This window comes from Mustela erminea, chromosome 17 (assembly GCF_009829155.1).
Source record: "Mustela erminea isolate mMusErm1 chromosome 17, mMusErm1.Pri, whole genome shotgun sequence".
Taxonomy (NCBI): domain Eukaryota; kingdom Metazoa; phylum Chordata; class Mammalia; order Carnivora; family Mustelidae; genus Mustela; species Mustela erminea.
In genome coordinates, this window is record NC_045630.1 from 20,416,537 (window position 1) to 20,432,942 (window position 16,406).

The following is a 16,406-nucleotide window of genomic DNA, read 5'->3' on the forward strand; positions in this document are numbered from 1 at the left end:
GAATAAAGAGTAAGAGATGATTTCAAAGGACTATTCAAATTAGAAAAGCAACAGAAATATGGGGCGCCTGGGTGGCTCAGTGGGTTGAAGCCCTGCCTTTGGCTCGGGTCATGATCCCAGTGTTCTGGGATTACGCCTCGCATCAGACTCTCTGCTCAGCAGGGAGCCTGCTTCCTCCTCCTCTGCCTCTCTGCCTACTTGTGATCTCTGTCAAATAAATAAATAAAATCTTAAAAAAAAAAAAAAAAAGAACAGAAATAATCACCAGAAATGAACAAAATTGACAATTAAAAGCAAAATTCAGTGAGTTTCACCAGAGATTAAATACAGCTGAGATGAGAGATCTATAGAAACTGTTCAGGAAGAAGCAGGAAAAAAAAAAAAAAAGAAAAATATAAAAGGTTAAGGGATGAAGAAGATAGAATAAGAATATATAATATGTATCTAATCAGATTTACCAAAGGAGAGGACACAGAATAAGGGAGAAAAAGAGATAATGGTGAGAATTTTCTAAAATTGGTTAAATAATAACCTACAGATTCAGGAAAACCAACAAATCTCAAGAATTCTAAATAAATAGGAACTCCACAGCTTTGACACATTTTTGTGAAACTGGAGAATACCAGAGACAAAGAAAATATGTGGGTTTTTCTTTTAAGTGAGAAATACATCAAATACCTTTCAAAAGAACAAGAAATCCTTCAACTTCAGTGAGGAAAGCTAAAATATAGTGGAATAAAATATTCAATGTGGTGGTAGAAAATGACCGTCACCTCAGAATTTTATATGTGGTGAATTATTTTTTGTGAACAAGGATGAGATAAAGACATTTTCTGATAAACAAAAACTGGAAATTCTTCAGGATACAGCTCAGGAAGAAAGAAAAGGCTCCCAGATGGAAGGTCTGAGATGCAAGAAAAATTGTGAGCAAAGAAGGTGTAAAGATGCGGTAAACATTAAAACTGTATAAAACAGCCATAAGAGTACCTCAGAGGGTTAACAGAAAAAGATACCATTAAAATTCAAGTCAACGAGAGCCGATACATAGTGGTGGTGGAGAAATGTTATAGGAGTTAGTGTTCTAAGTTATCTTTATTTGACACAAAGTGAAGGATGTTGGGGCGCCTGGGTGGTTCAGTGGGTTAAGCCTCTGCCTTTGGCTCAGGTCATGATCCCAGGGTCCTGGGATCGAGCCCCGCATCGGGCTCTCTGCTCAGCATCGGGCTCTCTGCTCAGCAGGGAGCCTGTTTTCCTCTCTCTCTGCCTACTGTGATCTCTCTCTCTCTCAAATAAATAAAATAAATAAAATCTTAAAAAAAAAAGAAAGTGAAGGATGTTGGTTAATTCTTGAGAAGTTATACAGGCAAACAAGACAGAAACAGGATATACACATTTCTAGTGCACAGTGGTAATAATCAATCTGGAAGAAGGCAAGAATGCAGAGAAAACAAAACAGAAAAAAAAAGGTGGAATATACAGAAAACACAATATGAGAGGCTTAAAACAAAAATGCTTACTTTTAAAAAAAAAGGACATGTCAGCAAACTAAATCCTCCATTTAAAAGACTGTCAGATGTTTGTATTAAATGGATAGTCTGCACAAGCCCTCAAAAAAGAAAATTAGTGTTGCTCCATTAAAATCACACAAAATAGACTTGAAGGCAAATAGCGTTCACAGAGATAAAATGGGTCATTCCATAATGATAAACGATTCAATTCACGGGAAGATAAAACAATTTTAAATAAGTATCCATCTAGTAACATGGATATGTTATAAAATACTAACAAAATATAATTCAACAATTAATAGAAATGAAAAAAGTCTACCATGATAGTGGCAGATTTTTAATAGATCCCTCTTTGGTAAGGGATAAATTTAGCATAGTAAGAAACAATCAATCAGTAGACACAAAACAGACTGGAATGACACAAAGACACACTTAATAGACACATACATATACAAGTACCCAAGGAGCTTTTAGGCTGCCAGTCCCCTCCCCAGGAAGACCCCATACAGGGCCATAAAGCAAGGTGCAACACATTTTAAACGATATCCTACAGAACAAGTTTTTTTTGTCTACAATGCAGTTAAGCTAGAAACACAGTTCTAAATAACTCATAAGTTTAAAAAAAGACTGGAAATTAGAAAATATTTAAGTCTGATAATGAAAATTACTGCAAAAATAATAATGAAAAATACTATCCATCCAAATTTGTGGGATTAAGCTAAAACAATCTGTAGAGGGAAATTTAAAGCATTAATGTCTGGGGCATCTGGGTGGCTCAGTTGGTTAAGCGACTGCCTTCGGCTCAGGTCATGATCTTGGGGTCCTGGGATCGAGTCTCACATCAGGTTCCTTGCTCGGCAGGGAGCCTGCTTCTCCCTCTGTGAGCCGCTCCCCCTGCTTGTGCTCTCTCTCTCTCTCCCTGACAAATAAATAAAATCATTTAAAAAATAAAGCAGTTATGCTTATATTAGATGAGAAGAAAGGATGAGGATTAGTGAGTAATATACTTTTTCTATTGCTATGGTAACAAATTATTTCCAAAAGCCAATGACTTACAACCATGGTACATATTTATCCTTTCTCATAGTTTTTTGTGGGTCAGGAACTCGAAAGCCCTATGGCTGGGTGCTTCTGGCTTGAGGTGTTTCATGAGGGTTGCAGTCACATCATTTGCCAAAACTACAATCATCTGAGGGCTTGACTACAACAGAAGCATCCATGTGGTTGGTATGTTGGGGTTGGCATGTTGGTGTTGGCTGTTGGCAAGAAACCTCAGTTTCTCTCCTCATGGTCCCCACAAAGGGCTGCTGTGTGTTCCCACTAGATGGTGTCTAGCTCCTCCCAAGTGAGTGATTCAAAAGAGAAAAAGCCAGGCAGAAACTATTCTTTTTGTGTCCTATTCTTGAAACTCAACATATTACTTCTGCCACCCTCTATTTGTACGAAGTGAGTCACCAAATCTGGACCATATTTAAAAGAAGGAAAATTGGGTATCATTTTTTTGAAGGAAAAAGTGTCAAAGAATTTGCAAAGATTTTTTAAAAATTACAATGAGCTAAGTATCCACTAAATAGATGAGAGAGAAGAAAAAACAAACCAGCAAAATAAGGCCTGAGGAAACAGAATTAAGGCAATTAAAAAGATAACATCAGAAATTCACATAATAGAAAACAAATACACAATAGTCTGCCAAATCCAAGTTTGGTTTTTTGAAAAAGTTGACAACATGGACAAACTTCCAGTGAAACTGACCAAGGAAAAAAAAAGAGAGGAGATACAGAATAAGAGTATTAGAAACAAAAAAGGAACAAATACATACCCCACAGAGAATATAGGGGGAATCATGAATATATTCTTTTTTTTTTTTTAAGATTTTATTTGTTCATTTGACAGAGAGAGAGAGATCACAAGTACACAGAGAGGCAGGCAGAGAGAGAGGGGGAAGCAGACTCCCCGCTGAGCAGAGAGCCCGATGCGGGCCCTCGATCCCAGGACCCTGAGATCATGACCTGAGCCAAAGGTAGAGGCTTAACCCACTGAGCAACCCGGGCGCCCCTCATGAATATATTCTTAATAAGAGAATATTATGTATAACTGTATGCCACAAAATTTTAGAACATAAATGAAATGGATAAAAACTAAATAATCCTGTAACAGTTTAAAAATCTAAGTCAGTAATTTGGGGCTCCTGAGTGGCTCAGTGGGTTAAGCCTCTGCCTTCAGCTCAAGTCATGATCTCAGGGTCCTGGGATCAAGCCCCACATCGGGCTCTCTACTCAGTGGAGAGCCTGCTTCCCCTTTCTCTCTGCCTGCCTCTCTGCCTACTTGTGATCTCTCTCTCTCTGTGTCAAATAAATAAATAAAATATTTTTTTAAATAAACAAATAAAAATCTAAGTCAGTCATTTAAAACTCACCCTCAAAAAGAGTAATATGTGTTCCTAGACAAACTCCATCAAATATCAAAAATACAAGTAGTTCCAGTGTTACACAAACTATTCCACATTATAGTAGAGGAAAAAGAGGAGGGGGGGCGGAAACTCCATCGTAATTCATTTTATGAGATGAGAACAACCTTGATGGCAAAACCTAAAAATGCCATTGCAAAATTACAAGCCAAATGAACTCAACATGGATGTGAATATTCCCTGAGATATTAGCAAACCAAATCAGAGTTACATTTCTTTAAACCAGCAACAAACAAAAAGTGTTCACAGCAACACTGTCTGGAAAAAATAATGGAAACAACTCAAATGCCTATCAATAGTAAAATGGATATTGGAAATCAGGGTCTATTAATATAATGGAATATATACTTTGCAATTCAATGAAATACAATGAATTTCAATGAAATACAGCCACAAGCAATAAAAGTGGTGAATCATTCGAGTAAAAGATTGAAAAGGGAGGTCATGAAAGAAGGCATGTAATAGGATTACAATTCCACAGGATGCAGAGTGATCAAACACTCATGACAAAGCTATGAAGAAAAGTAAAGTACAAAATCTGGGTGGTGTTCTCTCAAAGGGAGAGGAAGGCAGTAGGATAAGGCAAGGACACATAAGAAATCACTTGGTGATAGTAACATTCTTCAAACTTCTACAGACCTCATAAGCATTCTTTTATAGCTACTCGGTATTTAATTTTTAAAAACCCGAAACAACAAATGGAATGAACAACAGGCAGCCCCCAGCATGGTTCTCTTACATCTTACACATTCTAGATTTGTTCACAGCGTGGGAGGGAGGACAGAGGCTCCCCATTCCAGGATAAGAGGTGAGACTTATTCCCAAGCCCTCCTGAATGGTGATTTTTTAAAAGAAACCTAGGAACATGTGTCCAATGGAGTTCTTTCATAACACTGACTACACAATCACATATTAAAGCAGCCATCTCATTTATTGTATCATTTCAACCTTACCATAGTCTATCCACAACTAAAAAAAGAAACACACAAACAAAAACCATGAAAGTTTGTCAAGCTGTCTTCAAAGTCGGTCATAATAACAGCAAAAACTTTCCAGTAATTTTGGAATTTACCCAATCAAAACAACACAGATAAAAACTTGGCTTGAATTGATTTCAACTCTCTGCTTGTTTAATCTTTTTTATTATTGTGCCAAGTTGTCACCATTAACTACCACAAGAACGTAACTTTTAGACCTCTATCCCTAAATAACTACTTGGTTCACTGGAAGTAGGAAGGGGGTGGGGGGCAGGGATCAGTGGTTTCACTGAAGTGATAACATGTGCTAGACAGGCCCAAAAGAAGGATCCAACAGTAGTTTCATGGCCTCATAGCTTTAGGCAACAAGTGAATGGAAGACGACATTTGTAGGTACTCTGTGGTGATAAAGGCTGAATGACTGAGAGAAAACTTCTATTGATTCTAGTCTCTGACGTAGTCCCGTTCTTTCAGTATCAACTCTTAGACTGTTTTGAGTGTTGAGTAATTTAATCATTTACTAATTTAATTTAATTAATCATTATATTATTATTAATTATTAAAATTATTATCATTAAAATTAAATTTAATTATTTAATTTATACTTGAGTAAGTATATATAATATGAATAAAACCTGTTTAGATCTATTACTTTGGCTCTTCACTTCAGCTTTATTCAGGTATAACTCACATAAAAAGTTATAAAACAGGGGTGCCTGGGTGGCTCAGTGGGTTAAAGCCTCTGCCTTCAGCTCAGGTCATGATCCCAGGGTCCTGGGATCGAGCCCTGCGTCGGGCTCTCTGCTCAGCGGGAAGCTGGCTTCCCTCTCACCTCTCTACCTGCCTCTCTGCCTACTTGTGATCTCTGTCTGTCAAATAAATAAATCAAATCTTTAAAAAAAAATGATAAGACATGTAAAACGTACATCTTGGTGATCATATATTTATAATGAAATCATATATAAGTAATGACTACATATACAATGAAAAGATTCGCCCATCTAGTTAATTACACATCTCTCACTTCATGTATTTTTCTTTGGTAGGCAGGGGTAGATTAGAACACTTAAAATTCTACTTGTTTTAGTAAATTTCAATGATACAATACAGTGCTGTCAACGATAGTCACCATGTTTTACATTAGATCTTCAGACCTTCTTCATCCAACAGCTGAAAGTCTGTACACTTTTACCAACCTCTCCCTATTTCCCTGGTCCCCAGTCCTGGCAACTACTCTTCTGCTCTGTTTCTGTGAGTTTGACCTCCCCCCCCCCACCCACCCAGATTTCACATGTAAGTGATGCCATGTGGTATTTGTCTTTCTCTGTCTGGCTAATTTTAGATCTATTATTTTTAGACTATTCCATTGCAAGTCCTCACAAACAGCATAATTTTCCTTTACAAATCAGTTTTTATTTCAACTGTATATGAACCATATGCAGCTTTCATTTTACCATACACAAAATTTAACCAGTAAACAAGTTACATTACCAAATATATTATCTTCAGAACGTAGCTAGACTAAAAGATATAGTCAGTTTTAGCAGGTGGGCAAAATGCCAAGCTAAATTCAAGATAGTAGCTAGCTTATCAAGAAACCAGACATAATCCAGGTCTCAGATGACCTTCAGTGAACAGCACTGAGTTTGCTTCACTTTGGGTCATGCAAATGTATCACAAAAGTCGTCTGATTTAATAGTATTGTGTTTTCAGTGACCAAGAGATGAGTCTTCAAAAAAGCAATGCTGACAGACGACAAATTACAAGGACTAGGTATCAGGACAACTAGTGCTCTACTGCTAACCAGCTATGACCTTGAGCACGCAAGTTACTATTTGAGCCTTTATCATAAATGAACCCTGAGAGGTTGGAATAGTCCACCAATAGTCCCTTCCAAAGTTAACTTTTTATGAACAGTAAGCAAAGATCAGAAAGGGGGAAGAGATAAATCCTTAAGAGAAAATGGCATATTCACAAAGGGACAGAGAGAAACGTTTACAACTTGTAGAGCATTAACTGTGTGAGGCAAAGAGCACACACTAAAAATCAAGGAGAACGTAGTCTCCAAGAAGACAGAATTTTGTAAAGAATTTTGTCTGGGACAGTCCTATAAAAACTGGAAACTGGTATCTCATCACTGATTAAACAAAAATTTGGCAAGCATTTTTCTTTACCGTGCATGGAGGTTTCCGTGCATTGCAACAAAGTTACATTGCAGAATGCCTTTTAGAAGTAAAAGCATGCCAAGAGATGTTTATAAAAACTGTACTTTTATTTATGTATGTCTAGTGGAACATTCTTTTGTAATAAAGCATCCAAAAGAGCCCAAGCATAGTTAGAATTTTCTGACTCATAGACCGGTGTGTCTATAAATATAAGCACGTGCCACAAATTCATAAGTCTGTGTTTCAGTTATAATAACATAAAACACATTGTATATTTCCAGTTAAACTGGATTGATCCTCACATCAGAACACTGAGTCCCTCAAGGCATGAATGTGTTTCACAGGTGATGATGGGCAGAGGAGATACGGCTCCAAGTAAAAGGTAGTAAAAACAGGTCTGAGATCTACCGGTGAGCACCCAGAGAACGTAACACATCACGTTCAAAGAAACACACACCAAAGAAGGCTTGTTGTGGCTGCTTGAATCAGAAGATCCTTTTCAGTTTTAAAATTCAGTTTAATTTGGCAGCATTTATTGAACACCTAAAATGTGTAAGTGTCAAAACCAAATCTAGTGAAGGCGTTTGATTTGACGTGGGATTTCTGGGAGAAGAGCTCAAAGCAGGCAGCCCTGACAGCAGCCGATTCTAAAGTGTAATCACTGTGACAGCTTCACATTCAGCCTGACTCACTCCATCATCGGCGCCCTTGGATGCCATCATTGTCGTAAGTGACTGAGCAGCCAGCTCAAAACGGAGGTCTGCAGAGCGCTTTTACATAATTTTCTTTTTCTCTCCAGCATCCTCTGGGCTCTCCTTTTATTCCGTGTTTTTGACCCAGGTGTCCTCATGCCTCCCAGATATTCTACTGTCCCCTCTTCCTAGTGTTCGTGATGACGGGGATACAGCGTTTACTCAGTGGCGGTCCTGGCTGTCCTTCAGGCTAGCACAGGACCGTCCAACACAACGTGGCGGCGCTCCACATTCTTCCCAGAATCACGTGCATCCAGCGGTGGCCGTCTTCTGGCAACTGATACTTTTGTTCCTCAAACCCTTTAGGCTCTGTACTGACAAGTCTCCTTACTCATTCATGCCAGTGTGTTTATGAAGTAGGCCAGGCCACACTTAAACAATCATCGTCTCTCAAACTGCACTTCCAATTCTGAAATCAGCTTTCCTTTAGCAGTAAGTTATGAATTCACGAAGGTCCTTGAGCCATTTTATGAAACACAAGATACTTGTCTGAGCACTACAGGGGGACACAAAGGGTAATGTACGATTTCCCTTGAGGCACTTGAAATAAAGGAAGAGAAATAGGACGGGTTAGACATGAAAATGAAGAATGTAAAGCAGACTGTGGAGAGTTTCCAATCAGCAGGACAGATAACTGGTGCTCCGGAAGTTAACCCCGGGGTCTTCTCGGCAGGGGTCAGATTGAAGCTGGTTCTTAAAGGAGCTAGAGAGAATGTGAGTAGGTGGAAGGGAGGACTGGCTGTCGGAGATGTATGCAAGCCAGAGGGGTCCCGTGACACTCCTCTCCAAAGAAGGCAGGAGGTGTAAGACAGCAAGACTGGGAGAAAGGAGGCTGGTGCTGGAGAACACAGCAAATCAGGCACAGCCAATCCTTGGAATGAGACGTTTCATCCTTGTGACAACAGCAATCGCCACTGAAGGATTTTAATAAAAAATTATGCTTACAGATGATTTATCTGTTACATGCAAAAGGAGGTGGCAGTAATTGGAAGAAATAACATCAACTAAAAGCCTCTGGGAATGTTTTTTATATGAGTCCTGGAGCAGGTTGGTAACAGCAAACTTGAAATAAAATACAGAAGAAACACTGGCAATTAAAGAGGTACCTGTACGAAGAGGGTGAGTCAGAGAGCCTAACAGTCACTGAATTTCACAAAGGTTTTATATTCCCGACGAGCACACTGCCTGAAGGTTCAGTAGTAAAATCACAGATCCGTGTAGTGAGTGAGCAAGTCAGCACTTACCTAACATAAAAGCACCAATCTAGTTTCCTTAAATGTTTACAGGTTTTATATACACCCATCTTTAAGCTGCACCAACATACGTGTTCTGTGCTTTTTCACACATGAGTGTATTTGTAACTACCGAAGGATGGAGGATGGAGAGATTTACAGAGCCTTTACCTGGCCCCAGGCCCTTGGACAACTGCTGGGCATGGGGATCCATAGAAAAAAAGACAATTTGCCTTTGAAGGGCTTGCAAATGACAGCCTTCCTACGAAGCCAGCCACAGCTTAATGACGGCCTCCAGGCTGCTCACTTCCCCCTTGGGTCTCCCCTCCAGAGGGTCCTCCAGTCTCCAGCCCTGGGATGCGTCTGTCTATGAGACTTCCTCCCTTGGATGTTCATTGGACTTCTCCAACTCAACGTCTACGACACTGACCCCGTTGTCTTGGCACCTGCTCCTCAACACGCAAGGCTCCCAGCTCAGGCAATGGCAACAGCCGGGAATCCTCCTGCTGCCTCACTCTCCACACTACCTAACCTGGAGTTCTGTTCATTCCACTTCCTGGACATCTCTTATCCAGCCACCTCTCACCATCTCCATTATCCACTCTCTGGTGCAGGCACCCACCGCGTGGTGCCTGCCACGGCTTCCCAAGTGGCCTCCTGACATCCCAGCATGTGACTCTCCCATCCCTGCCCACCGAGCAGCCAGTGTGACCTTTCTAAAACAAATACAGGACTTAAAACCTTTTAATAGTTTCCTGTCGCTGTTAGAATAAAGTGCAAATCCCTTAATATCCATTGCAAAGCCCTTTAGAGCCTGGATCCTGCCCATCTCTCCATCCCTACTTGGCCCCTCTCTCCTCTCTGAGCACCCGCCACACAAAATTCTTTCCGTTTCCCTAATGGTCTAAAGCTCTGACTCTCTTCCTGGCCCCCACATATCCTACTTTTCCTTCCAGAAACCCTTTCTCCCCATCCTGCAAATTCCTATGCCAAGGAACGATTACCCTGAGCTGAAAAGACAGACTCCTGTCGATAACGATCACTATTCCATGTTCCCTATGCACAACTCTCTGTATTTGTTAAGAGTTTTAACTATCCTATCCCTGTAACTACAATGACCAGATTTTGCAAACTAAAATTCTAAAGAACAAGAATGAATTTTGGACAACAGGATTATCTTGAAATACCTTGGCATTATATAACTCCCATTTTACAGCACTGGACATTTAGAACCCTGGCCTTCCCTCACTGGGGACAAGGGATTGCTGTGTGATTCCAAAAGAACAGAGGACAGCAGTTGCTGCCGGCACATACCGTGTAATGGGCTTGACATTCAGTCCAGTGTTTTGGAGTAAGATGTTCTGCTAAAGAATAATTGTGGAATTTTTTTATGCCTGCCCAAAGAAGAGGTGCCAAAAATAAAACAAAGCAACACACACACACACACCTTTATGGACCTTAGGAGTGTAAGTCATCTTTGAGGTGCCCAGAACCAGCTCCCTCTCTTGAAGAAAGAAGGAGCAGAGAGCCCTCTACTTGCCTTAACCTGCCCTAGGACATAGTCTTATAATCCAAGACCAGAGTGCAATCAGGGCCTTTGTTGGGGTTAAATAGGAAACACAGGCCCCCAGTAAGGAGGCATAGAAGTGGTTCTAGATTCAGAATGAACGGACCAGCCTACCTGTACCTGTACCAATTTGAACCCAGAAGTTCTGGGCAAGTGGGCCGGGTTATGGCGAGATTTGAGCACAAAGAGAGGTCTCCTAGGAACCTCCAGGGACAGACATCCTTGGTGGAACTTACCACAAAGGCAAGGAAATGATCTTCCCTCAAAGATTCCTTGGGGGCCCTCATGTTAAGTAAAATATGCCAGAGAAAGACGAATACTGTATGATCTCACTTACATTTGGAAGCTGAAAACAAAACAAAACAAAACAAAAAAACCCAAAAAAACCTAAAAACCTCCAAGTCACAGAAACAGGGATCAGATTGGTGACTGCCAGAAGCAGGAGGTGGGGAGCGGGGATGTAGGGTGAAGGTGGTCAAAGGTATAAGCTTCCAGTCATAAAATAAATAAATTCTGGGACGTCATGTACAACATGGTCACTACAGTTAACAATACTGTATTGCATATCTGCCAGTCACTAAGAGAATCAATCTTGAAGGTTCTCATCACGAGAAAAAAAATACTGTAATTCTGCCAGGTGATGGATAGTAACTAAACTTATTGTGGTGACCACTGTATTCTATATATACATACATCAAATTAGCATGTGACACAGCTTCAACTGATACAATTACATCTAAATAAACCTGAATAGACAAGAAGAGCCCCAAGGCCTTGCAAGCAGACACGATCCCCAGCGACCTGGCATCAGCTACTGGAATATGCTGGTTCTCAACAGACGTGTAATGTGGCTTGAGGGCCAGTTAATTCGCAACAGTGGGCTGACCGTAATTTCACATCAGGTTCTAGACTCTTCTGGTAATTATGGAAAAAAATAATCATGGCTCGCTTATGGGTTTACTCAAGATCATACAATGAATACCGAGTAGAGGTAGAAACAACAGAAGTGAGACAGTGACGACTAGGAGTTGGGGGCAGATGGGGGGGTAGTGCATTGTGCAGTCAAAAACACAGAAAGAGGGGCACCTGAGTGGCTCAGTGGGTTAAAGCCTCTGCCTTCAGCTCAGGTCATGATCCCAGGGTTCTGGGATCGAGCCCCGCATCAGGCTCTCTGCTCAGTGGGGAGCCTACTTCCCTTCCTCGCTCTCTGCCTGCCTTTCTGCCTACTTGTGATCTCTGTCTTCAAATAAATAAATAAAATCTTTAAAACACACACACACACACACACACACTCAGAAAGACAGGCAGGAAGGGAAGGACTAAGCCAGTCAAGGACTGTTCCTTACAATGTTTTGATGGTCTCTGGCTCTGCCTAGAGCTACTGGAAGTTATGCCATATCCCATCAAGTCGGCATAAAGCCACGGTGAGGAAAAGTGGCTTCTGGACAGAGGAATGTGACGGAAAATAAAGGCAACATGACCAGACCTCATTATCTTGGTGCTTTTGATAACACTGGGAGCGGAGTAAGATTTTGAATGGACTGAAATCTTCCATAAATGGAATCTGAATGCAGGCTACGTAACATCCAGAAATTACTCAGGGAATTTCCTATTATGTACATGGAAGGGGGAATGAAGCAAGTCCCATCTGGCTAGGCAGAGAACATTCTCCGCTTAGGGAAACTTCATGGTTCTTGTGTTTAGTGCCAACAGCATGTTCATACTAGACCCAGGCCCTGCACACAGAAGTGTAAGTGTATTGAAAAGTGAGCTAGACGGAACAGACAATGCTGGACAATTCTTTGTCTCTGGAACATCCAAACCACAAGGCAAGATATTAATAAGGGTATCGTTTTTAAAAGTCTCTGACGAGTTATGAGCCAATAGTATGACCCACGTTACTCAGAGCTGCTACAGCAAAATAGAGTGACGGTATATTTTCCGATTCGCTTCCTATCAATACACAGGCTAAAATCAAGAACGGACCAACACACATCATTCAGTGACTCCTGCTCTTTGGGACTGACAACCTCAGGGAAACCTCAGAACTTTAAAGATACAATGACATTAGCCTTATTGGGGGAAAAAAAGGCACTGGTGGGGAAGGTGACTCATCTCACACGTCACCTGATCCAAGAGGTCTCCTCTGACAAAACTAAAGTACTGAACTCCATTCTTTTTTTTTTTAGATTTTTATTTATTTATTTGACAGAGATCACAAGCAGGCAGAGAGAGAGGAAGGGAAGCAGGCTCCCCGCTGAGCAGAGAGCCTGATACGGGACTCGATCCCAGGACCCTGAGGTCATGACCTGAGCCGAAGGCAGAGGCTTTAACCCACTGAGCCACCTAAGTGCCCCTGAACTCCATTCTTCACCACATAGTCGCTTTGAGTTACCCCGAGACAGATTACGTTTGAGAACTATCAAGTTACCTTGTATTGTCCCTCGTGCCTATTTGAATACAAACCCAGAGACAGGGATTTTGCCTGGTTCATTCCTCTGTTCTAACACCCACCGAGGCTGGCAAGGAGTAAGCCTTCAGTGATATCTAACGACTGCCTTTCCCAGCTGCCAAAGAACAAAGAGCTTAATCATCTGTAACTGAAAACTTTGTGGATTCCAGAAAAACCGGCATTCCCAACAATGCATCAGAACATCCCATACTGGGGCGCCTGGGGCTCAGTTGGTTAAGCCACTGCCTTCAACTCAGGTCACGATCCCGAAGTCCCGAGATCGAGTCCCACATCAGGCTCCCAGCTCTGCCAGGAGTCTGCTTCTCCTTCTGAACTTCTCCCCTCTCATGATCTCTCTCTCTCACTCTCTCTCTCAAATAAATAAATAGAATCTTTTAAAAAATAAAATAAAATTCCATATTGCAATGAAAAGTCTTTTCCGTTATAGATGTGATGGTACTTAAGTCCGTACCTAGAGGCCAAGTGAAGCAACATCACTCCAGGTGTGGCCCGGGACCAGCAAGCTCTGCATCACTTGGGCAGCTTACTAGAAAAGCAAAACCGGGGCTCCACCAGAAAGCCAGTGAATTAGATACCCGAGGGGGAGCCCCCAAAAATCAGTATTCAAGAAGTTCTCCCCATGATTGCAGGTACCATAAAGTTTTGCACAAGTTATTAAGAAATAAAGGTGAGGAGCAAAAAACAAGACATGCCGTAAGGACTAAATTCTCCAGGGACAGCTGTCTTGCTGTCATTTCAGTAAGAAACATGAAGAAAAAGGAAGTGGATGAATTATACTCAAAATTATATGCATGAGTGTGGCTCACGTGTGCCACGGGGTAATGCCCCACATTCTGTTTCATGGAGGCTTCCCAGACCTAAGGAAGCAACCAGCACAGTGACCGGGCTCCCAGGTACAGACTCCTGCTTCACGCGACTTCCCTCCTTCCGGGGGGCAGCACTCGCTAGGAACTGTCCTTGAGGCGAATGACCAGGCCCCTGGGCCAAAGCAGCCCCGTGGGGGATGTGAGGGCACCGTATCTTACCATGATTCAGATGTCTGATGCAGTCACTGAGGACAGCGCTGAACTTCTTCTGGTCCGCGGCCTCGTGGAAGCAGAAGTAGCCGTGTCTGAGGAACGGCTGCCACAGGTACACCGGGAATTCCTTGGGCAAGACCACAAAGGGCTGGGCGTTGTCCTTCTCACTGGAGGCTAAGGCAATGTGGAAAACACAAAGACATTTTTTTTTAATTTTTATTTATTTATTTAACGGAGAGAGAGGAGAGTGCCCATGTAGGTAGAGCTGTAGGCAGAAGCAGAACACCTTGCCGAACAGGAAGACTGATGGGGGTTTCGATCCCAGGGCCCTGGGATCATGACCTGAGCCAAAGGCAGATGCTTAACCATCTGAGCCACCCAGGCGCCCCAACACAAAGACATTCTAAAACGTGTGTCTTTTATTTAAAATACTTATTTCGGGTCCTGAAGGAAGCTCTTTGGGGCAGGCCGTGGGACAGAAAGGTGATATGAGATGTCTTCCCAAGATGGCGGGAGATGGCTGTTCAGGCTCTTCTCACTCCCTCCACAGGTAACTGTCTCATTCTAGACAGTGGCCTCATCCCCTCCCTGACAGGGACAGCCAAGGCCACCAGACACCGTCTTTCTCAACTTCCTCATATCAAGGATCCGCAAACAGAGTCTGGGTGTCCCCGCTGGCCCTCTTCAGGCTCACCGGCCTGCACAGTCACTCACCTTCCAGTCCCCACAGGCTCCCCTTCCGCCAGCTGCCCTCTGCCCTGTGCTCCCTGGCTCCTCGCCGTCGCTGCCAACCCAACACTTGCTTCTTCCTGCCTCAGTCTGGTTCCTGCCCCACCAGTCCCAAAACCCCATGGCTGAGGTCACTGACGTTGTCCTAACTGCCAACCTGTGGCTTCTTCTTCATTACGTAAGCCTTTTTATGTTTCCTCATGATCTAAGACTTTTAACCTGATCTGAAGTATCTGTTGCTGCTATCTGTCCCTTCTTTCAAAAACATTCTCTCCCCTTGACTCACAGGATCACCTGTCTCCCAGCGCTTGCTGCGGCAGCACATACACTACAATTGGAACGGTACAGAGAAGATTAGCACAGCCCCTGCGCAAGGATCCCCTCTTCCCTGGTGTCCTTCATGCTTTTGAAAAATTGTTTCAGGGGCGCCTGAGTGGCTCAGTGAGTTAAGCCTCTGCCTTCGGCTCAGGTCATGATCCCAGGGTCCTGGGATCGAGTCCCGCATCAGGCTCTCTGCTCAGCGGGGTACCTGCTTCCCCCTCTCTCTGCCTATTTGTGATCTCTCTCTCTCTGTCAAATAAATAAAATCTTTAAAAAAAAAATTTGTTTCAAACTGGTCTGCTCTATTGGCTCCCTCGGCCCCTTCTCTCCATCCCCCTGTGAAGTGCTGGTGTCAGCCCTGCTCTGTCCTGGTTTTACTCCATTTTGATGAGTCTCTGCTCTCCTTTGGCGTGGTCCTCCACTCCGTGATATGGAATGTTGTTTCTGCAGGTCCTATTTCCTTTCCCTCTACCCTTTCCACCTAGAAGATTCTCATTCATCCTTCAAAAGTCAGTTCAAAATTAAATTTAAAAAAAATAATAATTAAAAAAAAATTTTTTTAAAGTCAGTTCAAAAGCAGCTCCTCTGGCTGCCTCTGGTGGCACCTCCCTGCGCCCCTAGAGACAGGGTTGAGTGCTCCCTACCTTGTTCTTCCTAAATATTGTACAGATTTGTTTTCATGTCTGGCACTGACACGCAGCGTGGAGGGTCCTGAGTGACAGGAGCTCCCCCACTTGTTCTCACACAGTTCCCCTCCCTGGGAAGCAGTACCAGTGCCCTGGAACTCTAAGAGGATGGACACCACACCTTATGTACCTTTGGATGCTTAACCCTTAGCAAAGCCGTGGAACCGAGGAGATGTTCAACCACAGTTTGTTGATTAAACATGCTATGTTGTCCTAGAAAATCTCAGAAGCTTTAAACGATGGATTTTTACCACTTACTCAAAATCAATTCTAAGAAACTCATATTAAACCATGCTACTATTCAGATCTCTACCTAAGTTTTATTCCCTTCCATGCATTCCGGTTATGTGATATTACTCTTGGCTAAACAACCCCCAGCTTACTAGCTCACACTCTCTACCTTATAAAATGGGCACCAACCTCAGGGAAGGGAAGAACCAAAGGGCCCTCTGAGAGGCCACTGAAAGCACCAGGCAAACCTAACAATGAATCAGAGCCACATGGGAGACT

The 16,406-nt window shown here is 42.5% G+C and overlaps 1 protein-coding gene, 1 long non-coding RNA gene and 1 other non-coding gene across 3 annotated transcripts in view; 2 read left to right on the forward strand and 1 right to left on the reverse strand.

Annotated features, from left to right (window-relative positions):
• The window catches only part of NIBAN1 (niban apoptosis regulator 1), a 157,054-nt gene that overhangs the window by 62,638 nt on the left and 78,010 nt on the right, over positions 1–16,406 (reverse strand). Inside the window, exon 5 of the mRNA XM_032317351.1 lies at positions 14,167–14,334. Within this exon, the coding sequence (XP_032173242.1) occupies positions 14,167–14,334 (168 nt within the window). The remainder of the gene's footprint in view (positions 1–14,166; positions 14,335–16,406) is intronic.
• Positions 3,213–15,267, forward strand: LOC116575802. Its single transcript, XR_004279955.1, has 3 exons — positions 3,213–3,225; positions 4,506–4,517; positions 15,195–15,267. It is a non-coding gene; the product is annotated as an uncharacterized LOC116575802 (long non-coding RNA).
• LOC116576874 lies at positions 15,194–15,297 on the forward strand. The gene has a single exon (XR_004280333.1). It is a non-coding gene; the product is annotated as a U6 spliceosomal RNA (small nuclear RNA).